This window comes from Phacochoerus africanus, chromosome 15, assembly GCF_016906955.1.
Source record: "Phacochoerus africanus isolate WHEZ1 chromosome 15, ROS_Pafr_v1, whole genome shotgun sequence".
Classification (NCBI taxonomy): Eukaryota; Metazoa; Chordata; class Mammalia; order Artiodactyla; family Suidae; genus Phacochoerus; species Phacochoerus africanus.
Genome location: NC_062558.1, coordinates 77,033,581 through 77,061,548, shown reverse-complemented (window position 1 = coordinate 77,061,548; position 27,968 = coordinate 77,033,581). Strand labels below are relative to the sequence as shown.

The 27,968-nt window shown below is 41.1% G+C and overlaps 1 protein-coding gene across 2 annotated transcripts; it reads left to right on the top strand.

The window, feature by feature from the left end:
* Positions 1-1,111: 1,111 nt before the first annotated feature.
* Positions 1,112-27,968, top strand: ANXA7 (annexin A7). 2 transcript variants are annotated; one of them, XM_047760702.1, is made up of 14 exons: positions 1,139-1,243; positions 4,583-4,637; positions 6,676-6,880; positions 7,695-7,796; positions 8,674-8,738; positions 9,131-9,196; positions 12,814-12,907; positions 13,296-13,390; positions 16,381-16,494; positions 16,878-17,048; positions 21,317-21,487; positions 21,567-21,642; positions 24,053-24,165; positions 27,631-27,968. In XM_047760702.1, exons 2-14 carry the CDS (start codon positions 4,584-4,586, stop codon positions 27,751-27,753), a joined length of 1,449 nt encoding a protein of 482 aa, XP_047616658.1. In that variant the 5' UTR covers positions 1,139-1,243; position 4,583; the 3' UTR covers positions 27,754-27,968. The 2 variants fall into 2 exon arrangements, with proteins under 2 accessions (XP_047616659.1, XP_047616658.1); XM_047760703.1 differs by lacking the exon at positions 9,131-9,196 and having other exon boundaries at positions 1,112-1,243.

Below are 27,968 nucleotides of genomic sequence, written 5' to 3'. Positions count from 1 at the left end.
CCTCTTAAGGTGATAGTTAAGGCAGAGAGAAGGGTGAGGATGAGGTCACCAAGGAAGGAAGGTTGAGCAAAGAGGAGTGAGAACAGGCTTCTTAGGGAATGCTTAAATTCCAGAGGTCTCCAGGCAGGTTGGACAGAAAAGCCCAATATTTGCCAGACAGACTGGTGGGAGCTGGGAGATTAATGCTGGGTACCCAGAGTGTGGTGCAGTTTTGTTTAAATTCCACAGTGATCTTCCTCAAGTACCTTCCACTTTCCCCTGTTTTAGAGACATGTTTATCTTGCTCTTCCCACCTAAAAATTTAATCCACCCTATTTCACCCCCGTGGGAAAGATTTCTGGTGGAAAAGCATATGAAGTAATAGGTTGATGGTTCTCCAACTGGTGTGCATAGAACCACCTAGAGGGCTTGTTAAAATAGACTTCTGGACTTCACCTTTAGAGTTTTAATTCAGTCGGTCTAAGGTGAAGTCCAATAATTTGCATTTCTAGTAAGTTTCCAGGTAATGTGGTGGCTGTTGGTTTGGGGGCCACAGTTTGAGAACCATTGGAAAAGGTAGCCAACTGGTTTTTGCTCTGGATTAAATTTCCTTAATGAGTTTAAGATACTGATCTGGGCCCTTGAAATTGCCTCAAATGTTTAATGCCGCGGTGTATGTCATGATAGGGCTCTAGTGTGAGGGGAGCCTAGAATCACCTTGCAACTCCCTTCTGGAGTGGTATTGATTAGTGTATCTCGTGTTGTGCCTATTAAGGATCTCCATAAATATTAATTTATTTCACGCCGTCCTTGGCCTTAGAACAGGCGAGGGAAGATGGCATATCAGGCGGAGAGGCTGCACCTGGCCTCCCAGTCTTGAGTCCATCTCTGCCGCTCACCACTAAAGGGGCGGCAGAGAACCCTCGTTAGACCCTTTCAACGGTTCCCTTGGCTTTAACGGCTTTAACTTCCCAAGGGCCTTGAGAGTGCCCAGAAGGAACTGGCGCATGGACCTTGGTACCAAGAAGTAAAATTAGAACTGGCTTTTGCGGCCGAAGAGAGCGTCCTCTCTCAGGTGGTGGGGCCCCGGCTGGCCCTGCGGCCCCGCCCCCTCCTGCCCCAGGGGCGTTCCCGGCAGCCGCGGCTGCGATCCTAACGGGCTCCGGAGGCGGCCCTGGGCGCCCCGCCTTTCCCCCCGCCCTCCCCGCCTCCATCTTGCCAGCGACCGATCCCGAGTGTGTGTGACGCTGCTCCCCGGGTTCAGGTGAGGAACGGCGCCCCCTGCCCTTGCCACCGCGCGTCCCCCTCGGTCTTGTCGCCGCGGCCCGCTCCGAGGCCTGCCATCCGGGGGAGGGCGGGGCCCCGCGCGTGTCCTGGAGCCGCGGGGCGGTGGAGGGGCCTGTGGGCCAGCCGGGTGGCGGGCGTCGCGGTGTGCGCGTCGCGGGACCCAGGATGCCTAGTGGGGGCGTTGGGCCGGGGGCGTATTGGGGCGGAATCGGCGAGGCGACCCGGCTACCGGAAGACCTGTTCACTTGTCTGTCCACAGTTTGGAGGAAGCAATGACGCCTCCCACGCAGGCAGGTGGGCCGCAGGTGGAGGGACTGAGGCCAGGGCACGGCCCTGCTGAAGCGGCCTCAGGGAGGGCTGAGTAGGAAAACCAGCGAGCAGCACCGAAGGCTAGTCCAGCCGGGGGGGTCTAGACTTGCTGGTGACACAGCAAATTTAGGGAAACTTAAGAAATTTGTACTTTGCTTAGAGACACCCCCTTCCCCCGCCCCCAGGACAGAACCTGTAAACCTGGCTCAGGTCTATAATCCTTGGAAACTCTCCTAGGAAGTCGCATTCCAGATTTGGTGCCTATTCCCTGAACAGCAGCAAACATGTGCCAATGTGAGCCCAACCTGTGTGAACACTTCTACAGAAGGAAATGCTTGATGTCCCCCCAAAAGTGACAGAAATGACGTCTTCTAATTGCTTTTAAACTCCCTCATTTCTCCCAGTTGATGGGTAGCTGATCTGATAAAGTAATCTGTCCTACTTAGATAATGCCTGGAATGAGTTACTTCTCAGGCAGGGAAGCAGTTTCAAGTGGATAGGCCGCTAAAAGAGAATTTTGCCCTGAGCCTTGCAATCCTCTGGTGTTGGTTGCCTACCCTGCCCATGCAGAGGCTACTCAGGACTCCAGTTCTCTACTGAAGGGCCCTTGCTGACGGATTTAAAAGGTCCTTCCCAATCAAGAGACACGTTTTGGAAAATTGTAGTATCTGCTCTTGGCCATCTTCATTCACTGTTCCTGTTTCATATTTGTTTCATTAATTTGCAACAGCTGCCTCCTGTGTTCTTGGGCTTCATGCCATTTATGAGACTTGCATAGTGAGACCCACCCCTTTTAGTAGTTGACTCACTGGGTGGAGATGCTTTGTGGAACTAAGATTACTTTCCTAGTCATTTAAAAGTATTTGCTGATGGAGAATGTTAAAAAGAAAAGAAAATTTCTGGTTCACTGGTGTAGTCATTATTCCTTGGGCAAAATTGAGTTGTTTGTTGAGTCACCCTTGGGTTTGTTTAAGCTTTTTACAAAAGCTTTTTAAATCTACTTTTTGAATAGATGATACATGCACAATTCCAAAACGGTTAGGTGCATCGAAAAGTAAGTCTCCTTGTTATGTCCCAGCCCTCCTCTTAGAAGGCAGCCACTATTAACTGCTTTCTTGATTGAGTATACTTTCAGGGATATTCTCTCCACATACAAGCAAATAAATGTATTTTCTTTACACATTTGTTTGCAAAGTATCTATGCAGTTTTCCACCTTTCTTTCCATTTAATGTGACTTAGAGATAGTATCACATATGAGTAAAAAGAGAGTTGCTCATTTTAAATAGTTCCATAACATTTCAGTGTATGGTTACCCATAATCTATTTCACTTGTCCCTTTTTAACGGACTTTTAGATTGTTTTTAATCTTTTTCCATTACAAGTAGTGCTGTAATGAAATGAATAGCCTTGTATGAATAGAATTTTGCATTTGTGCAAGTATTTCTATAAGGTACATCTTGGAAATGGAATTGCATTATAGTCCTTTATATACTTATATATTTTTTTAATTATATGGCTGCACCCGTGGCATATGGAAGTTCCCGAGCCAGTGATTGAATCCCAGCCGCAGCTGTGACCTATGCCACAACTGTGGCAATGCCGGATCCTTTAACCCATTGCACTGGACCAGGGATCAAACCCATCCCTCCACAGCGACCTGAGCCACTGCAGTCAGATTCTTAACCCACTGCACCACAGAGGGAACCCCTATATAATTATTCTTCAAAATGTACCCAAATTCATTTTCTTTAAATTGCTTTAAGTTTTCTCATATGCAGATAGTCTACTTCATCTTCATTCTGTTCTGAAACTCTTGTTGACATAATTCCTCTAGGGTCCTTAAAGGTAAGATTTGATATAGTAGCTAAAGAATATAGAAATGAACTTAACTGTATCTTGAAACAGTTCTCAAGATTTAGAAATTTAAATTGCTTATGTAGTCTTTGGTGCTGTAACACTTGTTGCCTTTAAAGTTATGAATTTCTCTCATAAATTGTTTTCAGATTTTTCCCCTTTCTTTTGACCTTGACCTCTTTTGCCCTTGGTTCATCTGACTGTCCTTAGATGTTATTGTTTCTCCTTTATTCATTTTATCAACTGTGGCTTAGAGAAGAAAGCAGAAAATGATTTAACCTGTTCCTTTGCATCCAGGTCTTTGGATCCCAAATGACTATTTTAGAACTGACCAAATCAGTTTTCTTATTATCTCCTTTCTTCCTTTTTTTTTTTTTTTTTGCTTTTTAGGGCCGAACCTAGGACATATGGAAGTTCCCAGGCTAGGGGTCCAACTGCCGACCTACACCACAGCCACAGCAATGCCAGATCCTTAACCCACTGAGTGAGGCCAGGGATTGAACCCACACCCTCGTGGGTACTAGTATGGTTCATAACGTGCTGAGCTGCAATGGGAACTCCTCCTTATTATGTTTCCTATTAATATTTAACTGACTCAATATATGCCCATTCATTTTCATTGTCTCTTAACAACAATTTTTAGCTTCTGTACTGTACTTATGTTGTTAAGAGACACTAAAGTAACTTAAAGTTATGATTCATTTTCTTATACTATATACTCAAAAGGCAGAGTACTTCTCCCCACCACCATCTCTTTATCAGCATCTAGGACAATGCTTATTACATAATGGACTTTCAAAACTTTTCAACTGGATTTGTTTGGGGTCTTAATAAAAAAGAGAGAAAAATCATTTATAGCTGTATTGGGGAGAAGAGCCAACATACATATTGAAAAACTTGACAAATTAGATAGTAGTTCCAGATATGCCAAAATATTCTGGAATCAAAATATAATTCATAGACCAGCATCAGTAGTATCACCTGGAAGATTAGTTAGAAATATGGGCTCACGGAATGCTTCTGAATCAGTCTGCCTGTTAGACTCTTTTGAAAGAAGGTATGCTTTGATTAAAACCTATGACAGTATATATCTTCAAAGGCCTTAATCCTTATAAGAAATTACAGAGGACATTTTTTTTGTTGTTGTTACAGAATGTCATACCCAGGCTATACCCCCACAGGCTACCCACCTTTCCCTGGATATCCTGTAAGTATTGCCACTTATGATACTAAAATAGCTCATGTTCTTGGAACAGGTGTTGTACAGGAGTAGCCCATGACAACTCTTAGAAATATGCTAGAGCAGGGATCATATATTCAAATGGCTAGAGGTACTGAATAGAGTACATGAGAGAAGGCAGGTGTGGTGGGAAAACTACAAGGGTTTGCCTCAGCTGTGGAAAGGCATCAGTTACTCAATGTCAGCCTTATATGGCCATGCACAGAGGCTGACACAGTGTTGCTAGATAATCCATTTCTTCAAGTAAAGCCAACAATCTGGATTTTATGTGAAATTGTCCACTTTTTGAATTGGGAAATGTATTTTTTAAATGTTAAATGCTGTATGAACCAATACATGTATGTAAGCTAAATCTATCCTATGAGTCACTGGTTTTTAACCTTTGTGTTAAAAATTTAATTAAGAAGGGCTTGACTCAGAGGTAACAAATTGCAGTGGATTAGAGGGCCCTGGATTTGTAGTTCTGAGACTTGCAGTATTTGGAGTGTGTTTTATAAATGTACTACCAAATTCTGCCTTGTTGATGTCTATGCTATTCTAAGGACTGACCGCATAGCTGAGGCATAAGTAAGGATTGTGCATTTCAATTTTATGCTCATAGGTATTTTCTGGCTTCTTTCTAACTCTGGGAGAATAGAAAGAGAGGTCTATACAGCTTAATGATGACACATGTACCTTTATGTAAAGTGAATATATAGCTCTCCTGAATTTATCATAGAAGAGATGAGAATTAAGAAAATGTCCCCAGGTCTTTATGTACTATACTGGACTTTGGCAACCATTTTAGTCTATATAGGCTAATTGCTAAAACAGACAACTCTAACTTCCCAATGACTTAACACAGTAAAAATTCATTTCTTGCTTCCTTCAGTCTCTTGGAAGTCAGTGGTAGGGGTGGAGTGTGGGAGGGGTATGCGGGGAGGAGCGTGGGGGGGAGCTAAGAGGTTCGTTCCATGTGGTCTTTGGGGTTCCCATGCTCCTTCCATATATTGGCTCTGTCATCCTTAAGTGCTTTGGATTCCTCCACTGGATCCTCTGCTTCCCACAGGCAGATGGAGGAAAAGAGAAGAGAGCATGGAGGACTGGGTGGGAAGTTAGAGGGACCAGGCTGGAAGGGGTGTGTATTACTTTGGAACACATTCATTTACCAATATTCAGTCGTGTGGTCCTACTTAACTATAGGGGTTCCTGGGAAGTGTCTAGTTTCGTGGCCTGGAAAAAAGTTTAATGAACATATAACAATCTTTGCCACACTTAGAGATCACATTTTGTGATCTGAACTGAGTTCCAGAATGTCACACCCAGTGTATGACTCAGGTCACCTTTTTTTTTTTTTTTTCCTATTATGCAAAGGTCTGAGTGTGTTGCAAAAGAGCCATGACTTCCTCTTTTTAGGGTAGAGAGGTGGATTTTCCCCATATTTCCAAGTGCTAGGAAAATCACTGAGTTTTGGTAGTTGTTCCTGAAGCCTTGAGGAAAGTGCCTGGCTCTTACTCCAAAATAGAGAAACAAACCCCTGTTGCCTGACATAGGTGGAATTATATTTAACCAAATTCTGACAAACAAGTGTCCTGCAAATTAATATATTGATGAACTAGTATGATATACCAAGGTTTCTAATGGGTTTTTTAACATGTTAAAGAAAAAGCTAGGAGTTCCCATCGTGGTGCAGTGGAAACAAATCTGACTAGGAACCGTGAGGATGCGGGTTCGATCCCTGGCCTTGCTCAGTGGGTTAAGGATCCAGCGTTGCTGTGAGCTGTGGAGTGGGTCAGACATGGCTTGGATCTGGCGTTGCTGTGGCTCTGGCATAGGCTGGCAGCTGTAGTTCCAGTTCAGCCCCTAGCCTGGGAACCTCCATATGCCAAGGGTGCGGCCCTAAAAAAGCAAAAAAAGAAAGAAAGAAAAAGCTAGACCTTAGCAGTTATCTCTGTTTGTTTCCTTTTTTAGAAGGATTATGTTTCTCAGTGATCACATTCATTTGAACAATTTTCCGGTTTTTCAGCCTGCAGGTCAGGAGTCATCTTTTCCCCCTCCTGGTCAGTATCCTTATCCTAGTGGTTTTCCTCCAATGGGAGGAGGTGCCTACCCACCAGCACCAAGTAGTGGCTACCCAGGAGCTGGAGGCTACCCTGCCCCTGGAGGTTATCCAGCCCCTGGAGGCTATCCTGGTGCCCCACAGCCAGGGGGAGCTCCTTCCTATCCTGGAGGTGAGTCATGGGTTGTGGAATTAGCATTTTTTCCTTCTCTCTTTAATCCTCTTCTTGTTTTGTATGAGGTCAGAGTTGCACTTAGGCTACTTTCCACCTCAGACAGTAAGGACCTAGCTAATAAGATAAAGGAATAAAGATTTTCAGGGGGCGTGAAAGCTGGGAGCAGTCTCCAGAATTCTGTTGTGAAAAGAATTGGAATAAATTGCATGGTAATGGAGGACCAATATATAACAGTTTGCTCGATAATTTGTAATCTTAAAAAAACTAATTGAAATTTCAATTAGGATCTCCCACTATGGCACAGTCGGTTAAGAATCCAACTGCAGCAGCTCAGGTTGGGTGTTGGGGTGTGAGTTTGATTCCTGGCCTGGCCCAGTGGGTTAAATGATTCAGCACTGCCACAGCTGCAATGTAGGTTGCAGCTGAGGCTCCCAGGAACTTCGATATGCCACCAATGTGGCCATAAAAAAAAAAAAGACATTTCAGTTAGCATGATTGTGACCTTTAGGACAGCTTTGTGCATAAGTGGTTAAAACAAACAAACAAACAAACAAAAAACAAAAAACAGCAAAAAACTCCCAAACCAAAGAAACTTAGCGTTTTGTATTGTTATTAAAGAGGATGAATGAAGTAAAATGTTTTTAATATATTTTTAATGGGCAGGAATTGGTGAGAAGTTGAATTTAGACCAAAAGAAACTGCTGCTATAGTGTGCTAGTACATTTTTTCTCACTGTTTTTAAAGTTTTCAATTATGAAAACTGTCTATAGTTTGGTTTTTTTTTTTTTTTTTTTTCCCTCTCTTCTTCCAGGTCAAGGATTTGGAGCTCCACCAGGTGGAGCAGGCTTTTCTGGCTATCCACAGCCACCCTCACAGTCTTATGGTGGTGGCCCAGCACAGGTCCCAGTACCTGGTAGGTACCAACTGTCTGGAGAAAAATAATAGCATGATATTTTGCATTTTTCAGTTGCCATTGAGAGACCTTAGTTTATGTTTGGGATCATCTTCGGTAAACCTTTATACTAAATGCTTCTATAAATAATTTTAAGTACTATATTGTTTATTGAAATATATTAATTTGATGAAAAAGTTTAATCAGTAAGATGGGAATAAGGACCCATTTGTTTCTTTTCTTTTTTTTTTTTTTTTTTTTGCTTTTTAGGGCCACACCCATGACATGTGGTTCCCAGGCCAGGGGTCAAATTGGAGCTACAGCTGCCGGCCACAGCCACAACCATGCCAGATCCAGGCCTCGTCTATGACCTACACCACAGCTCATGGCAACACCAGATGCCCAACCCACTGAATGAGGCCAGGGATCAAACCCACATCCTCATGGGTACTAGTCGGATTTGTTTCTGCTGCACCACAACGGGAACTCCAAGACCCATTTTTTCAATTAAAAAAAAAAAAAAAAAAGCTGTCTGTTCCTGAGCCAAAGAGCAAAACCTTCAGGAACTTCTTTGCTTATTCCTATAGCACAGATGAAACACCCCCCAGAACTTTGTCCTGTTGCCCTTTCCAGATGGAATCAAAATTTAATCCGGTTCAAGAGTTTTATTTTATTTTTAAAGTATTGTTTTTATAAGAAATTGTGTAGGACATGGAATATTTTAAAAGATTCTTGTGGCCAAAGTTGGTTTTTGATTTGGTAAATTATAAACACATTACTTAAAGTTTATTCTAGTGAATAACAGTGTGAATGTTCTCATCTGTTTCCAGATTCATAATCAATACTGTTTTGAAAAATCAGTTGAGAGCTGTTTGCTGTATTTTTTCTTAACATGTAGGTGGTTTTCCTGGAGGACCAATGCCTTCTCAGTATCCTGGAGGACAAACTCCTTACCCTAGTCAGGTATTTTTTTTTCCTACTTTTTAAATTTAATCTGAGTAACTGGATAATGTTAAAGAAGGGCACTACTCCTTTGCTGACATTAGAGAAGTTCCATGTCACTTCAGACTTTAATCGCAGACTTTGTGCTGTCTTTGGCCCACCTGCTTTAAGTAGTGTCCTGATGATTTTGGTAAGAAAATTATAGGTCCCTTTTCACAGGTGATGATACTCATGTTCGTTTTCATAGAAATTCATTTGGGCTCTTGGCATGGTTTTAGTTGTTTTTCCTCCTGCCTCACTGGCAGTTTTACCATGAACTTGGGTGACTGGGTGATTGATATTTCTGGCAATGTTTTATGATGTGTGGTTTTGTGTTCCATTTTTGCCTTTCTAACTTTCCACTCTTCTTTCAGATCAGTACAGAATCCTTTCCCTCCTACCCTGTTTTCTCTCCTATTTCTTTGGATTATAGCAGTGAAGTGAGTAAGGTTTTCTAATGTCCACTAAACACTAGATCTCCTGTATGTACCTTCATTTAGTTTTAATATCTTGTGTATTTGTCTCTCACTACTTCCTTGACAGCTCAACTGTGTCTGTTTTATCTTTATGTCTCTGTAGTACTTGGCAGGGATTTAAACATAATAGCCAACTAATGTCTGTTAAATTGATTTTTTTCAGTAGTCCCAGAGGTGGGATTTTGCCCTGTCTAGTATAGTGCCTTATTTTAATACTAAGTTTTATTCCTTAATTGACTTGTTAATTCCTTTGTATCCTATACAAGCTACTAGGAATGTAAGCAGTTTAAGTTTACCTTATCTTGATTTTCTCTTATTCTGTTTATTCATAAAGATCTAGCATTTTCAAGCTATTTTAGGATGTGAAACGGATTACAGTATTGGAAGAGAATCACCTTAGCCAGTTTTTCTGGCTTTTCTGATTCAAGGAATTATAGCTCTATTTGTTTTTTCATTTTTTATTTAAAAAAATTTTTTTTTTTTTTTGCTTTTTAGGGCCGTATCTGCAGCATATGTAGGTTCCCAGGCTAGGGGTCAAATCAGAGCTACACCTGCTGGCCTACACCACAGCCACAGCCACGCCAGATCTGAGCTGTGTCTTCAACCTGCAGCACAGCTCATGGCAATGCCAGATCCTTAACCCACTGAGCAAGGCCAGGGATCGAACCTGCAACCTTATGGTTCCTAGTCGGATTCGTTTCCACTGCACCACAATGGGAACTCTGGAATTTTAGCTCTAGAGAGATTAAGAAACTTGGCCCACACAGCTGGTGATGGCAAAGCTGAGACTAGATCCTAGTCATCTGCCTTTCAGACCAGTGGTTTCCCTGTTATACAGTGCTACTTTGCTGATACAGTAAATGATATTCCTCCAAAGCTATGATAAATTGCTTTCAATCCTTTTTTAAAAAAATTTGTTGAAGTTGATTGTTAGTCATATAAATCTGTAGCTAGTCTAGTCATTTGTTATGGGAATTTTTATTTTAGTTTAGTTTAAGCTTGCCTATAATTTTAGAGGCATCATTTTATGATTGAATATAAAATGTTTTTAAACATAATAAAACACTGAAAGTAAAATACATATGCACATGCACATTATCTTGTATAACAATTACCACCTTAACATAAGACTGAAACCAGAAAACCAGAATGTTAACAGAGCAGTAGATTTTGGAAGAGCTTTTAGATGGAAATAGCATAGACTACCTTGTGAGGGGTGAGCTCCCTGCCACTAAAAATGATGGTTGGTTGGGGGTCTGTGTGTGTGAAGATGTAAAGAAATTTTTGTTTTTGTTTTTGTTTTTGTTTGTCTTTGTGCCATTTCTGGGGCCGCTCCTGCGGCGTATGGAGGTTCCCAGGCTAGCGGTCTAATCGGAGCTGTAGTCGCCGGCCTACACCACAGCCACAGCAACTCGGGATCTGAGCCACGTGTCTGCGACCTACACCACAGCTCATGGCAATGCCGTATCATTAACCCACTGAGCAAGGGCAGGGACCGAACCCTCAACCTCATGGTTCCTAATCGGATTCGTTAACCACTGTGCCATGATGGGAACTCCATAAAGAAAGTTTTTCTTGTGGCTGAACAGTGGGGCTAGATTGCCTCTCCTGATTGATCCAATTGTAATTCTGTGGCTGTTTTTTCAGCAGGAAGGTTGAAATCAAATGGGTGTCAAAGGATGGAATTTGTGGTGGCAGATAGTATGGGATTTGCTGTGTTCAGAAATCTCCTGTTAGAGCTTTGACCTCAAGAACATGGACCCCGATTTCTTTTGAGTTCAGTGAAAATGCCTGGAGAATGATAGTGTTGTTGATGAAGATTCACTTCAAACTTAGACTTTATTCTTATAAAACAAAACCGTTTTTCTTGAAGTTCCCGTTGTGTTTCAGCAGAGACCCAACTAGTATCCATGAGGATGCAGGTTTTATTCCTGGCCTTGCTCAGTAAGTTAAGGATCCAGTGTTGCCTTGAGCTGGGTTGTAGGTTGCAGATGCAGCTGGGATCTGGCATTGCTGTAGCTGTGGTGTAGGCTGGCAACTACAGCTCCAATTCAACCCCTAGCCTGGGAACTTCCAGATGCCGTGGGTACATATGGAAGGGGAAAAAAAGTCCAAACAATTATGTATATAAATATATATAAATTATATTTTAATTATGTGGCTTAATTTTCATTATATATGTAATATAATATTTATTTATTTATTTATTATTATCTTTTCTTTTTGCCTTTAAGGGCCACACCTGTGTCATATGGAAGTTCCCAGGCTAGGGGTTGAATCAGAGCTACAGCTGCTGGCCTATGTCACAGCCACAGCAATGCAGGATCCGAGCCGTATCTACGACATACACTGCAGCTCATGGCAATGCCGGATCCTTAACCCACTGAGCAAGGCCAGGGATCGAATTTGCATCCTCATCGATACTAATCAGGCTTGTTACTGCTGAGCCACAATGGGACCTTCCTATTATATTATTATAATATAATATATTACAGATACATATTATAGTTTTAATATATATTTAATATATATCATGTTTAAGTTGAATTATATATATAATTTTAATCTAAATATAAATGTATATGTAAATTATAAATATATCCTTTGTTTTGCTTTCTGGCTTATTTTCTTGTAAAATCAGTGAAGAATGTTGTAACTCCAAGAATCTATTCTTGTGCTTTTCTTATTATCAAATGTTTTTATTTTATGTCTAATAATCTGATAGGTAGGAAATAAAGAGTTATTACCAAAATTATATTGCTTGTTTGAAACCTCATTGGGAAACTCCTGCCCTACCTCACTAAAGCCATTATTATGTTCTTTTTTTGTCTTTTTGTCTTTTCTAGGGCTGCTCCTGTGGTATATGGAGATTCCCAGGCTAGGGGTCAAATCGGAGCTGTAGCCACAGGCCTACACCAGTGCCACAACAACTCGGGATCCGAGCCGCGTTTGCGACCTACACCACAGCTCATGGCAACGACAGATCCTTAACCCACTGAGCAAGGCCCGGGATCAAACCCGCAACCTCATGGTTCCTAGTCAGATTTGTTAACCACTGAGCTACGATGGGAACTCCAATATATTTTTTAAATCAAATATTGCCACTGATCTCACACTCTCTTTTTATCCTCTTTTTCTACCAAGAGGGAAACCAAGACATAGAAAGAGTGTGACTAACTTCACAAGCTTGATAATCTTGTCTCCTGAAAGTTTGGTGTCTGGTTATCTACTGGCAGAAGGAAGATAGGCTCTGTCTGTTCCAGAATGAGCCCTGAAAATAAATATCCTTGTTTTAAAAAACCTAAGCACTGGCTTCTTTGCCTTAGAGTGATGGTTGAAGAAGTCTTAAGTTGTCTTCTTATAATCAGAGAAACCTGAGTTGTATTTTTTTTTTGAATATTTCTTTTATTAAAGACGTTGAATATTTTTTCATAATATTTTCTTCTCAGTTTTATTGAGACTCAATTGACGCATAACGCTGTATTAGTTTTAGGTGTACAACATTTTGATTCGTTATGTGTATATATTGTGAAATATATTACCACAATAACTGACTTGGATTTTATGCCTCTTGTTCTCAGCTTGCCACAGTGACTCAAGGGACCATCCGACCGGCTGCCAACTTCGATGCCATGAGAGATGCAGAAATTCTTCGTAAAGCAATGAAGGGTTTTGGTAAGGAAAACATATTTTTGTCTCATTTATAATAAGTTCAAGTGATTGAGTGTAAGGTAAAAATAAGCTTTAGCTCATAAGTAAAATTTATATGTCAGCCGGTGTGCACATACCTCACCTTAATCTGGCATCTTGTAAGCATCTAAGAGGTATTTCACAGGGAGCACCCCAACAGACCTCATCCTCACTTAAACATGTATGATTCTGGAATTACCTGTAGTGCAGTGGGTTAAGGATCCAGGGTTGCCACCTTAGTGGTTTGGGTTGCTGCCATGGCGCAGATTCGATCCTGGGAACTTGCGCATGCCATGAAGGTGGCCAAACAAAACAAAACAAAACAAAACAAAACAAAAAAACCCAAAAAAAAACCTGTGTATGATTCTTCCAGGGACAGACGAGCAGGCAATTATAGACATTGTGGCCAACCGTTCCAATGATCAAAGGCAAAAAATTAAAGCAGCTTTTAAGACCATGTATGGCAAGGTATGTTTTTGTTTGTTTGTTTTTCTCTTTTCTCGCAGGAGCATTGACAGTGGCCTGTAGGCCCTACATGCATGTCAGGTTGTATACTATTTTTATTAGTACTGGTGAATATAAAGTAGACAGCTGGACTTCAGGGACCCTAGGAGAGGTGTCTTCAATATTGATTACTCTTAAAAGCCTTTGCAATACTAGAGCAGTCCTTGATCTCATAGTCACACCTATTTAATATGTCTGGTAGGTGACAGATGTTCCATAGAAAGTAGACGATGATCACACTCATAATAAAGAGCTTGGTTCTCAGTCTTCGTATGGTGGGATTCAAGGACTTCTTATATAGCCCCTGCTTATTCTTGGTCCTTGGCATCATTTTCCTTTCCTCTCCTCTCCCTCCCTCTAAATATATCCTGTATTCTGTTTGTATGGACTTCTTGCCATTCACTGCACACATACTTGTGTGGTTGGTTTATGTTGTTCTTTTTTAGAACACCTTTTCCTGTTTTCCTTCATAGCAAACAAATTCTCCAGGATTTGACTTAAGCTACTTTGTGAAGTTTCTCTTGTTGCTTTGGGCAGACTTTGTATCAATTCCACTGTAATTGCATAGTTCTTTTGTAAAACCTCTGCTCTAGGTAATCTCACTGCCCACCCCCTAAAAAAACTGTGAGCACCCCTCAGGCAAGCCAAATCATATTCATCCTTGTATTTATAGCACCAAGCACAGTAACAGTAATTCGTGATAAATACTAATATTTCAGTGGATGATCAGTGACTAAATCATGCAAGATTCTGTGGCTGAAAAGTGTCATGGCTTCTTAAATATCAAGGGGAAGGCTGGGTAGTCTTGGTTTGTCATTTAGATAGGAATCCTAGAAATTTCCTGACATCATCTGGATCCAGTTTACTTTTCTCAGAATGGGAGTAGAGGTCCACTGGCTCGTCCCACCTCATCTCTTCTGCCTTTACCACTTCCCAATCTAGATCCACTTTCTTAGTCGTAAGGCTGATTAAGCAACACAAACTCTAGATTCTCTTAGGGCTCAACATCAGACTCAATTCTCTTAGAGTAGTATTTCTTTAATTCATATGTAGTCTGTGCTATGCTGTCCTGAATTTTCTCATATGTCATTTTTAAATTAAAACTAAATTCACAGCCTATTTTCCTTACCCACAGCAACCTTTTATCTTGACTTCTTATTAATAAAAACACTCTTCTTCCAGCCTGGCACGGAATCATCTTTGATTCCGCATTCATCTTTGTCAGTCAGTGAATATTGTTTCAGTGCCTACTGTATGCCAGGCACTGCTTTGTCCTAGCAGCTGGTTGTTATCTTGATCTTATCTGTAACAAGGCTCTTTAAAAATGTGTCTTCTTGGAGTTCCCTTTGTGGCGCAGCAGAAATGAATCCAACTAGGAACCATGAGGTTGCGGGTTTGATCCCTGGCCTCGCTCAGTGGGTTAAGGATCCGGCATTGCTGTGAGTTGTGATGTAGGTTGCAGACATGGCTGAGATCTGGTGTTGCTGTGCCTGTGGCATAAGCTGGCAGCTGTAGTTCCAATTTTCCCAGGTTCCTAGCCTGGGAACCTCCATATGCCGTGAGTGCAGCCCTAAAAAAAAAGGTAAAAATGTGTCTTCTCTCTCCTTTTTTCCTTCCACTTACACTGTCATCACTCAAGACCAAGCCCTTATTGCTTGTTACCTAAATATTCCAATAGCCTAAGTTTCATTTATAACCTCTGTCATTATAGTCCATACTACCTATTGTTGCTATATCAATGCCATTTTCTTGCATAAAAATTTCCAGTGGCTCCTCTCAGCATGAGGAATCAATCCTCATTCTTTAGCTTGGTATTCAAGGTAATAGTTCAAGCATATAGATTTTACTGGTCTATGAAAATATTACCCTCTTACAAAATTGGTTATCTTATTGTTGTTCCATTGAACAAGCCTTGCTCATTCTTGACTCTTTACTAGTGATTTTCAACCTTAGCTGAGCATCATAATCTCTTTTTGAATTTAAAAAACACATGCAGAATCTCTGAGTATTCATTCTTCACATAAATTTTTTTATTTTATTTTTTTAAGAAAAGTTCAACAGGGAGTTCCCGTCGTGGCGCAGTAGTTAACAAATCTGACTAGGAACCATGGTGTTGCAGGTCTGATCCCTGGCCTTGCTCCATGGGTTAAGGATCCGGCTCTGCCGTGAGCTGTGGTGTAGTTCCCAGACATGGCTCGGATCCCCAGTTGCTGTGGCTCTGGCGTAGGCTAGGGCTGCAGCTCCGATTAGACCCTAGCCTGGGAACCTCCATATGCCATGGGAGCAGCCCTAGCAAAGGCAAAAAGACAAAAAAAAAAAAGAAAAAATTCAACAGATGATTTCACTGCATATAGCCAAGGCTGGGAACTACTTTTCCATTCCTTATTTGTGTTCTTCCTCCTGGCTGGAAATAACTTTCTCCTTTCTCTTTGGCTGCTAATTTTTACATACTCTTCAAGATGTGGGCTTTCTCTAGGCTCTCTCTAGCCCACTTTTAACTTTTCCTGTTTATTTCTGTGCTACTTACTCATTTGGTGCTGGAGTATAGATTGCCTTGTATTATCTTTTTTAGATGTTTATCTTTTCAAATAAGAACATGATGATAATTTCTACTTCTAAATAGAAAAAGAATAGTTTCTTATACTAAGTAAATATCTTTATCATTTTGTTAAATTGTTCTTTGTTTCATGTAGCTCTTGTTCTGTACCTGGTTTAGTGGTAAAACTACAGTAATTTATTATTAAGTATTTATTGATAGAATGAATCAAATATATCTGCTTGAGTATAATAAACCTAAAATGTATATACATTTACTTATTTTTTAGTATATAATATTCAGAATTGAAATTGAGGTTTTCATAAAGCAATTTGATTCTGTTTTTCATATTTTTCTTAAAAAATTTAAGCAAAATTTGGAGAGCACATATACTTACTTTGTATTTGTAATTTAACAGGATTTAATCAAAGATCTTAAATCAGAGTTAAGTGGAAATATGGAAGAACTGATCCTTGCCCTGTTCATGCCATCTACATATTATGATGCCTGGAGTTTACGGAATGCAATGAAGGTACTATATACTATATGGCATTTATTCCAAATATTTTATCCAATTTAAATATCCATAAATCATGCAGTTCTGAAATTACAGTGATAGCTAAGTCAATACCTTATTTTAAAAATTAAAAAAAAATGTTGGCCTTGCCTGTAGCATACAGAAGTTCCCAGGCGAGGGACTGAACTTACCCCACAGCGTCAACCCGAGCCACTGCAGTAATGTCAGACCCCCAACCTGTTGCAACATGAGCGAACTCCTATCAGTATATTTTTTTATGTCATCTCAATATGTAGAGCTGTTCAGGCCAAATAAATATTTGATGGAACAGTAAAATGAATTACTTTCAGAAATTTTGTTTTCCTGTGTGTAATTCTCCCTTTCTTCATTTTACATAGGGAGCAGGAACTCAGGAACGTGTATTAATTGAAATTTTGTGCACAAGAACAAATCAGGAAATCCGAGAAATTGTCCGATGTTATCAATCAGAATTTGGACGAGATCTTGAAAAGGACATTAGGTCAGATACATCAGGGCATTTTGAACGTTTACTTGTATCCATGTGCCAGGTGAGTATGGCATAAATATTTGTGCTTTGGTAGAAGGAACTTTTTTTTTTTTTTTTTCCTTAATGCACCCACGGCATATGGAGGTTCCCAGGCTAGGAGTCTAATTGGAGCTGAAGCTGCTGGCCAATACCACAGCCACAGCAATGCAGGGTCCAAGCTGCATCTGCAACCTACACCACAGCTGATGGCAACGCTGGATCCTTAACCCACTGAGCGAGGATAGGGATTGAACCTGCAACCTCATGGTTCCTAGTCAGATTCATTTCCACTGTGCCACGACAGGAACTCCCGAAGCAACATTCTTTACTGCGATTGCCAGTAGGCATTTTTTTTTTTTTCTTTTTAGGGCTACACTTGCAGTGTATGGAAGTTCCCAGGCTAGGGGTCTAATGGAAGCTGAAGCTGCCGGCCTATGCCACAGCCACAGCCACAGCCAGGCAGGATCCAAGCCGAGTCTGCGACTATACCACAGCTCACAGCACTGCTGGATCCTTAACCCACTGAATGAGACCAAGGATCAAACCTGCATCCTCATGGATACTAGTCAGGTTTGTAACCTGCTGAGCCACAATGGGAACTCTGCAGTAGCATTCATTATTCCTTTTAATATTTAGCCCCCTTGGAATTTGCTGTCGTTAAAACGGACAACACAGAATGCACTTCAAATTTCTTTGTAGTCACTATGGAAATTTATATCTGCAGATCTGGCTTTTGTAAGGAATGAGAAATTAACCTCTTTAAGATTATATGGAATCAGGAATCAATTTGAGGCTCTGTATCTTAGAATGGAGATGAATATGTACCTTTTGTTTGTTTGTTTTGCCTTTTTTTTAGGGCTACACCCGCAGCATATGGAGATTTCCAGGCTAGGCATCAAATCAGAGCTGCCAGCCTACACCACAGCCACAGCTGCGTGGCATCCGAGCCACGTCTGTGACCTGTACCACAGCTCATGGTAATGCCAAAACCCTGATCCATTCAGAGAGGCAAGGGATTGAACCTACATTTTCATGGATACTAATTGGATTCGTTTCCATTGCTCCACAACGGGAACTCCTTGAATCTGTACTTTTAAGCTTGGTATTGTACTGCCAGTTAAGTTGGGCAATCAACCGAATATGTGGAAGTCTGTCATGGAAGTGCTACAAGAGTGAGAACTGTGTGAGGAGAGTCAGTAATGCAGATAATGTTTCAACATCCATAGTAATGTGATTAGTACCTTCCTTATTTTGATTCCCCAGATGTGCTGGAAAAGTAGCAGAAAATTATCCAAATAGAGTATTTGGAGTAATACTATAAACGCATTTAGAATGGGATGATCGGGATATATTTGAGAGATGATGCAAAAGACTACCACACAGCAGTTCCCACTGTGGCTCAGCAGGATAAGAACCTAACTAGTATCCATGAGGATGTGGGTTCAATCCCTGGTCTTGTTCAGTGGGTTAAGGATCTGGATGTCTTGAGAGCTTCGGCACAGGTCACAGATTGGGCTCAGATCCCATGTTGCTGTGGCATTGGCTTAGCCTGGCAGCTGCAGCTCTGATTGAACCCCTAGCCCGGGCACTTCTATATGCCTCAGGTGTGGCTCCCTCCCCCCCAAAAAAAGTAGCACACTGATTCAGTATCAGGAGTTATTGGCTGTTCTGCTAGTGCACAAGGTGGACAGTCTGAGGATTCTAAAAGTAGAGGAAAGGCTCTTCAGAGCAAAGTGGGGTAGTTGCATAGACAATGGTGTGCTAAAGTGAGTGGGTATGGAAATGAGAAAAGAAAGCAAATGGATGGGAAGACATTGACTTTACCTACAACAGAGTAACAGAGCAGGGGAGTAAGTTAGCATGAAAAAAAAATCAAGGACCAAGATTTAATGGTAAAAAAAAAAAAGATTATTAAGGCGTCCTCTTGTGATGAAATGGGTAAAGGACCCAGGGACTTCCACATGTCATGGGCACGGCTGAAAATAAAAGACTTTAGTGAGCTGCTGAATGTCTCTTTATGCAGGGTTCAAGGCCCAGCCATTTTATAAAGTAAAAGATCCTCTTCTAGGGAGTGGCTTCCTGGGAAAATGGAACTGTACTGTGTGCTTGAATCCAAAGACAATAATCTGGGGAGTTTTTCCTAAACATGTTTTCCTGTGCTGAATTCAGTAGCCCATTTAGAATACGCTTCTTTTACGCATTCTTTGTGCCCAGCGCTATTGAGAAGACAGTTTCTCATCTTTAAGGAACACCTCTCCATTTTGTTGCTCACACAGACATTCAAACTTTAGAGGACAGCTTTTCCTTTGTTTGGGTTTGTGTTTCTATTTTGAGAGAAGCCAACTACCTGTCTAAGCTTAACTGTTTGGACCTGGAGTAGCTTCTCTCCCTCTCTTCTTTCTTCCCTCCCATCCCAGGGAAGAGTTTGGTCTATAAATTGTCACAGCCTAGCAGAACTTGAGTTATAGCTTCTTTCATTTTTACTTTTTGCTTTTTAGGGCCCCACCTGTGGCATATGGAAGTTCCTAGGCTAGGGGTCCAGTCAGAGCTGCAGCTGCCAGACCATACCACAGCCATAGCAATGCAGGATCCGAACTGCGTCTGTGACCTATACCACAGCTTACGGCAACACCAGACCCTTAACTCACTGAGTGAGGCTAGGGATCGAACCAGCGTCTTCATGGATTATAGTTGGGTTGGTTACTGCTGAGCCATGATGGGAACTCCCATATTTATAGCTTCTTTTAACTCAATCAGTGGGCTAAGGATCTGGCATCGCTGTGAGCTGTGGTGTAGGTCACAGATACAGCTCAGATCCCACCCACGTTGCTGTGGCTGTGGAGTAGCCCTGCAGCTGTAGCTCAGATTTGACCTCTAGCCTGGGAACTTCCATATGCCACATGTGCGGCCTTAAGAAGCAAAAATAAATAAATAAAAGGCTCACATGACATTTTTAATGTGTACATTCAAAATAAATACTTACATGTTATGATTGCATTTGGTTGGAAGAAAGGAAGTTCACACAGGCTCCATATTCTATGCTCCCTCCCTTAAATTCCTTGAGGGCAGAGCCCTTTTCTTTATTGTGTCTCCACCATGTAGCACATCCTGTTGATTCTGTTCCTTTGGAGAACCCTGACAAATACAGCCTAGCACAAAGCAAGTGCTCCATACCTTATACAAAGTGGAACTCAATATAATGCATATTGATCTTCAGCCCCAGCTAAGAAGAGTCGTCACGTCTCCCTTTGAGTTGTAGTTTGTATTTCCTAGTAGAGGAGGTCCTCAAAGTGCAGCTCAGGAGTCGCTTCATCATGAGAAATAGAAAGTTACTTTGGTCCCTGAGTGCAGGGATATTCACCCTCCAGGGAAACCCCAGTGCTGCTCTCTCCGAACTGAGTGGGACAGTGCTCATTTCGCTTGGAACATGGACTGATGGAAGTAGACCCTATCAGTAGAGAGGTGAAAAAGGTTTTCTCTGAGAAGCTGGAAGTGGCTGCATTGTTGGTATTCAGGACTCTCTGGATCACAAGTCTGTGTATGGTCACAGTCTCTGGCGATGTCATACTTTGCAGTCTCAACACACACCAGTCTCTTTGTCCTGGCCCTATTACCACCCTTCAGAGCACCTCAGAGAAGCTTTCATGGACTCTATTGGGCCACTTGTCATTCCCTGCACTAAGCCTGCACTTAATACCCAGAGACCTTGGTTATAGCCCTAATCCTGCCGTAGAGGAGTCTTTTATCTCCTTAATGGGAGGAATGGAGGGGCCGTAGTCAATTCCAGTCCCTGTGGTTTGCATTATGCCTTGTCTCTTAATACCTGATACTGAATAAATGTTTATTGAATTTTTTAAAAACCCCACAATTTGTAAACCAAAGGCTAAACCCTAAAGAGTAACTTCTTTAAGAATCCCTTTCTCTTGGTGTATCACAGGTATAAAGCTTTTAAAACTGAGTATTAATAAAATTTTCTACACTTTCAAAAAAAGTGTAATTTTTTATGGAAAACTTTTCTGATTTAATCTAACTTTCAAAGCCCTAAAAACCTTTTATTTTAATATAATCTCATTAAACAATGATCATATATTATAAAGTCCAAAGTTAGCAGTATAATCAAGTACTAATTACATAAATATTGTTTCTTTGGAAACGAAAGATATGCAAGACAAACTATGCCTTCATTTTTAGTAAACTGTCCCTTTAAATTCAGAAGTGACTAGAGTGGAAAAACTTTTTAAAATAGAACTTGTATCACTTTTTTCTAATTCCTGCCTTCCTCTTTTGCAGGGAAATCGTGACGAGAACCAGAATGTTAACCCCCAGATGGCTCAGGAAGACGCTCAGCGTCTTTATCAAGCTGGCGAAGGGAGGTTAGGGACAGATGAATCTTGTTTTAACATGATTCTCGCCACAAGAAGCTTTCCTCAGCTGAAAGCTACCATGGAGGCTTATTCCAGGGTATGAGCTTTTCTTTTGAAGATCTGGCTTCTGTTTTAAGGCATGAAAATATTTTAACGTCTATGCATTTTCTTTGCAGATGGCTAATCGAGATCTGTTAAGCAGTGTTGGCCGTGAGTTTTCTGGAAATGTCGAAAGTGGCTTGAAGACCATCTGTAAGATACTTTTGTGTTTCACTTTGTTTTGTTTGTGAGTGAAGCTTTGAGTAGTTGATCCTATTAAGTGGTGGTGATGATGATGATGATTATTTTTGTCTTTTTAGGGCTGCACCCATGGCATATGGAAGTTCCCAGGCTAGGGGTCAAATCAGAGCTGTAGCTGCCGGCCTATGCCACAGCCACAGCAACACAGGATTCGAGCCGCAGTTAATGGCAATGCCGGATCCGTAACCCACTGAGCAAGGTCAGGGATCAAATCTGTGTCCTCATGGATGCTAGTCAGATTTGTTTCCCCGGAGCCACGACAGGAACTCCTAAATGGTGATTATTAATTGTAGCCTCCCTGGAATCTGCATAGGCAGAGGCTGAGCTATTCCTGTTTTCATATGCACTTCTTATTGGTGGTATGATCAAATGGGACTGTTCTGGAATTATTTGGTCTTTATTCTTTAAGCCCTTCTTCAAGACTATACAAAAATATAAAAACAGACTATAGCATTTCCATTAAGGTGAGTGGAAAGCTCTAAGGAACTATAGAATGCCTCCACACAACACGTCATTTTGAGCCCCCCAGAACGCCTTTCAAGTACTCAGCCCAGGAGTTCCTGTCGTGGCGTGGCGCAGTGGTTAACGAATCCAACTAGGAACCATGAGGTTGCAGGTTCGATCCCTGGCCTTGCTCAGTTGGTTAAGGATCTGGTGTTGCCGTGAGCTGTGTAGGTCGCAGATGCGGCTCGGAACCCACGTTGCTGTGGCTCCGATTAGACCCCTAGCCTGGGAACCTCCATATGCCGTGGGAAGTGGCCCTAGAAAAGGAAAAAAAAAAAAAAAGTACTCAGCCCAAATGAGACCCTTTTCCCTTTTGAAATTAAAAATCCAATATTTGGGAGTTCCCGTCGTGGCGCAGTGGTTAACGAATCCGACTAGGAACCATGAGGTTGCGGGTTTGGGCCCTGCCCTTGCTCAGTGGGTTAACGATACAGCGTTGCCATGAGCTGTGGTGTAGGTTTCAGATACGGCTTGGATCCCGAGTTGCTGTGGCTCTGGCGTAGGCCAGTGGCTACAGCTCCGATTTGACCCCTAACCTGGGAACCTCCATATGCAGCGAGAGCGGTCGGAAGAAATAGCAAAAAGACAAAAAAAAAAAAAAATCCAGTATTTGGTTACCTGACATCCAGATGCTTAATAAAATTTCATTGTCCTGGGGAATAATAGAGTAAAGAGAGTATTAAGAACACATTAGTATTGACAGTTGAGTGTCTTGCAGATACTACTATAGTAATTGCAGTTAACTAATAATGTATAGTTAGTACGTCTCTATCATCTGCAGGAAGAGACTTTGCTAATTTAATTTTCCTAAGAGAAAACATAACAGATTTCTTACCATTCTTAAGTCTTTGCTCAAGTCTGTGTTTGGTTTGGTTTGGTTTGGTTTTTTTGCTTTTTAGCGCCACAGCATATGGAAATTCCCAGGCCAGGGGTCAAATTAGAGCCTCCTCTGCCAGCCCATGCCACATCTGCAGCCTACAACACAGCCACAGCAACGCTGGATCCGAGGTGTGTCTGTGACCATATACCACAGCTCATGGCAACATTGGATCCCCTGACCCACTGAGCGAGGTCAGGGATTGAACCCGCATCCTCATGGATACTACTAGTAGGATTGGTTTCCATTGTGCCACAACCAAACTCGCTGTGTGTTTTTTGTTTTGTTTTGTTTTGTTTTTTTTAATTGGAATGTATCTTACATCCTTCTCTCAGCCAAATGATGTATTTGACTTTTAGAATTCAGATTTTAGTCACTATTCCTTTTAAGCAAGATGTTAGCACAACACAGTTGCTATAGATTTTCTCACTTTAAGAGGGAAGATGTTAAGAATCTAAGTGACTGCATCTATGGAGAGAAAAATGGGATTTATTGGCCAGAGGGAATCTTTCAGAATTGAAGGTAGCCTGTCTGATGCAGGTAGAAAGATGGATGCTGAGATAAATCAAGAGGGAGAACATCTTCAGCGCACCTCAGATTTCTGAGATAACTGCATAGACAATGATGGAAGGCAGAGTTCCCATCATGACTCAGTGGTAACAAACCTGGCTAGTATCCATGAGGATGCAGGTTCAATCCCTGGCCTTGCTCAGTAGATTAAAGGATCTGGCATTGCCATGACTGTGGTATAGGTCACAGACACAGCTTGGATCCCGTGTAGCTATGGCTGTGGTGTAGGCTGGCAGCTGTAGTTCCAATTTGACCCTGAGCCTGGGAACTTCCATGTGCCATGGGTGTGGCCCTTTAAAAAAAGAAAAGAAAAGAAAATGATGAAAAACAGCTGTAGGTGGTAGATGAAGCTGGTGCTTGGACACCTTTGTCAAATCATGATCCCACATCTGAGGCATCTCTCACTTGCAGTGCAGTGTGCCCTGAACTGCCCTGCCTTCTTTGCTGAGAGGCTCTACTATTCCATGAAAGGTGCCGGCACAGATGACTCCACCCTGGTCAGGATTGTGGTTACGCGGAGTGAGGTGAGGCTTTCTCTTCTCTGCTCTTGATGTTGAATGTTGATTTTTTTTTTAAGCAATATTAAAATTTTTTTCTTCCAGTTTTATTGAGATAGAATTGACATAGTGCTATATAAATTTAAGGTATACAGCATAATGATTTGACCTCCATACTTCATGAAATGATTATTGCAATAAGTTTGGTGAACATACATCATCTCATATAGATGCAAAATTAAAGAAATACGAATAAAATTTTTTCTTTGTGATGAGAACTCTTAGGATTTCCTCTCTTAATAACTTTCATATATAACATAAAGCAATGTTAATTATATTTATGTTATGCATTACATCCCTACTTCTTTCTCATAACTGGAAGTTTGTAACTTTTGATTACCTTCCTCCAATTCCCCTCCCTCCACCTTCCACCTCTAATAACCACAAATCTGATCTTTTTGTATGAGTTTGTTTGTTTTTGAAATATAATTGGCCTATGGCACAATGTTAGTTTCTGTTATACATAGTGATTTGGTGTTTCTATACCCTTCAGAATAATCCCCATGGTAAGTCTGGTTATGATGTCACCATACAAAGATATGATATAGTTATTCACTCTATTCCCCACACTGTACATTTCATAACTGTGGCTCATTTATTTTGCAACTGGAAGTTTATACCTCTTAATTTTCCTCATCTGTTTCTTTCCTCCCCCAACCCTCTCCCTTCTGGCAATTACCTGTTTCTTCTATCTGTAACTCTGTTTTGTTATGTTTGTTTATTTATTTATTTTTAATTCCACATATAAATGAAGTCATCCACATTTGTCTTTCTCTGACTTAAAATGTTGATTTCCTAAGAGTTCCTTAGTTGGTTGTCAGTCCTTTAGGACTGATATTAAGAAAGACTCTTTTTCTCACTGCTGGTGGAGCTTGTATAAATTTAAAATTTAACACAGTGTTCCCTTTCCTCCTCCTGTGAGAAAAGCTTGCTTTAGTGAAACAAACCACTGTACTTCATTGAAGCCAATGCGAGAAATTTTCCCACTTAAGAAGGTCTTTAGAGAATACTGATTTATGACAAGTTGGAAGATGTTTATCTTTTGGTTTTCATTTTGCTTATGTAAAAAACTGTATGAAAGACCTATGCAGATAAATCCTATTGGATGTAAAATTCTGGAAATTTAGCATACACTGTTAATTATAAAATAATTTAAAAATTTTATCTTTATCATTTTACCTAAATATAGCCTCAAATGTATACCTTTCTTTGGCTTTGTGTGTGTGTGTGTGTGTGTGTGTGTGTGTGTGTGTATATATATATATTTTTTTTGTCTTTTTGCCTTTTCTAGGGCCGTACCCGTGGCATATGGAGGTTCCCAGGCTAGGGGTCTAATCAGAGCTGTAGCCGCCAGCCTATACCACAGCCACAGCAATCCAGGATCTGAGCCGAATCTGTGATCTACACCACAGCTCACAGCAATGCCGGATCCTTAATCCACTGAGCAAGGCCAGGGATCGAACCCACAACCTCATGGTTCCTAGTCGGATTTGTTAACCACTGCACCACGACGGGAACTCCTGACTTTGTATGTTTAGTGGACTCTTTTTTGAATTGAAAGAAAACATATGCTACTAAATGATACCAAAGAAGGTAAATCATTTTTTAAAAGACAGCCATGATACGGTGTTTGGAGAAGACTTGTTGTGTATTCATTTTTAGATCTAAATTTTCTTTCTTTTTTTAAATATTTTTAGGGCCTTCCTGCGACATATGGAGGTTCCCAGGCTGGGGGTTGAATTGAAGCTGTAGCCGCTGGCCTACACCACCGCCACAGCAATGCAGGAGATCCAAGCTGTGTCTGTGACCTACACCACATGGCAACACCGGATCCTTAACCTACTGGGTGAGGCCAGGGATTGAACCTGCCTCCTCACGGATGCTAGTCAGATTCGTTTCCGCTGAGCCACAGTGGGAACTCCTTAAATCTAAATTTTCTCAGAGAAATCTCTTTTAAAAATTATAATAAAATATGCATAACATAAAAAATTACCATTTTCATCTTTTTTTTTTTTGGCCACACCCATGGCATGTGGAAGTTCCCCAACCAGGGATCAAACCTGTGCCACAGCAGCGTCCTAAGCTGCTGCAGTGAACAGTGCCAGATTCTTAACCTGTTACACTGCAAGAGCATATGGAGTTCCTGGGCCAGGGGTCAGATCCAAGCCACAGTTGCAACCTAAACTGCAGCCTTGGCAATGCCGGATCCTTAACCCACTGTGCTGGGCCAGGGATCAAGCCTGCATCACACTGCTCCCAAGACACCACTGATCCCACTGCGCCACAGTGGGAACTCCCATTTTAGTCATTTTTAAATTTACAGTTCAGTGGCATTAAGTACATTCACATTGTTGTTCCACAATCACTATCCAGAGCTTTTTCACTTTGCAGAACTGGAAATCCATGCTTATTAAATAATAGTTCACCATTTCCCTTGCTCCCATCCCTGGCAACCACCATTCTACTTTTTGTCCTCTGCATCTGACTACTCTAGACACTCATATAAGTGGAATCTTACAGTATTTGTCCTTTTAATGTCTTTAAGATTCAGGAGTTCCCATTGTGGGGTGGTGGAAACGAATCTGACTAGGAACCATGAGGTTGTGGGTTTGATCCTTGGCCTTGCTCAGTGAGTTAAGGATCTGGCATTGCCATGAACAGTGGTGTAGGTCGCAGACACTGCTCAAATCTGGCACTGCTGTGGCTGTGGTGTAGGCCGGCAGCAGCAGCTCTGATTAGACCCTTAGCCTGGGAACCTCCATATGCCGTGGGTGTGGCCCTAAAAGGACAAAAAAGACCAAAAAAAGATTCATTCACATTGTAGCACGTGTTAGAATTTCTTCCTTTTTAAGGTTGAATAACCTTCTATTGTGTGTATATACCATCTTTTGTTTATCTATTTGTCCATCAGTGGACAGTCTGATGCTGGTTGCTTAGTGGCTGTTGTGAATGATGCTGCTATGAACATGGGTATTCATATATTTGCTTTCACTTTTGTGAATACCCAGAAGTGGAATTGCTGTATCATATGGTAATTCTTCTTTTTTTTTTTTTTTTTTTGAGTCATTACCATACTATTTTACAGTGACTGCACTATCTTACATTCCTACCACCAATGCACAGGGGTTCTAATTTCTTCACATCCTTGCCATCACTTGTTATTATCTGTGTTTTTGATAATAGCCACCCTATCAAATGGTTTTTAAATAACTAGTATATTTGGAATAGTAGATGAAACTAGTATCACCCTTATCCAATATCATTACAGAATAATGGATCAGACATTTATTGTTATGAATGTTAGCTATAACCAAACCCCTCTGCTTTGGTTATGATTAGGTTCTTTTCACTATTAAAGGATAATTCTAATAAATATCAGATTTCTTTTGACAGCTTTTTTCTAATATCAAAAATATCATCTCTTGCATGCAGATTGATCTTGTACAAATAAAACAGATGTTCAGTCAGATGTATCAGAAGACCCTGGGCACAATGATTGCAAGTGACACAAGTGGAGATTACCGAAGGCTTCTTCTGGCCATTGTGGGCCAGTAGGAGAGATTTTTTTTTAAATGAATGAAGCTATTCAAAGTTTATACTTCAAAACAATGACTGATCTGCATGCAGCAACATCAACCGTCACCTAACCAAAAGAGCTTTTACTAAGGACTGCGTCAGGGTATTGTGCTTGGTTTGCACATGTGATTATTGCCTTAATTCCAATGTTATTTTTCCTCTATATACAATCAAATAAAGCCATATCACAATGA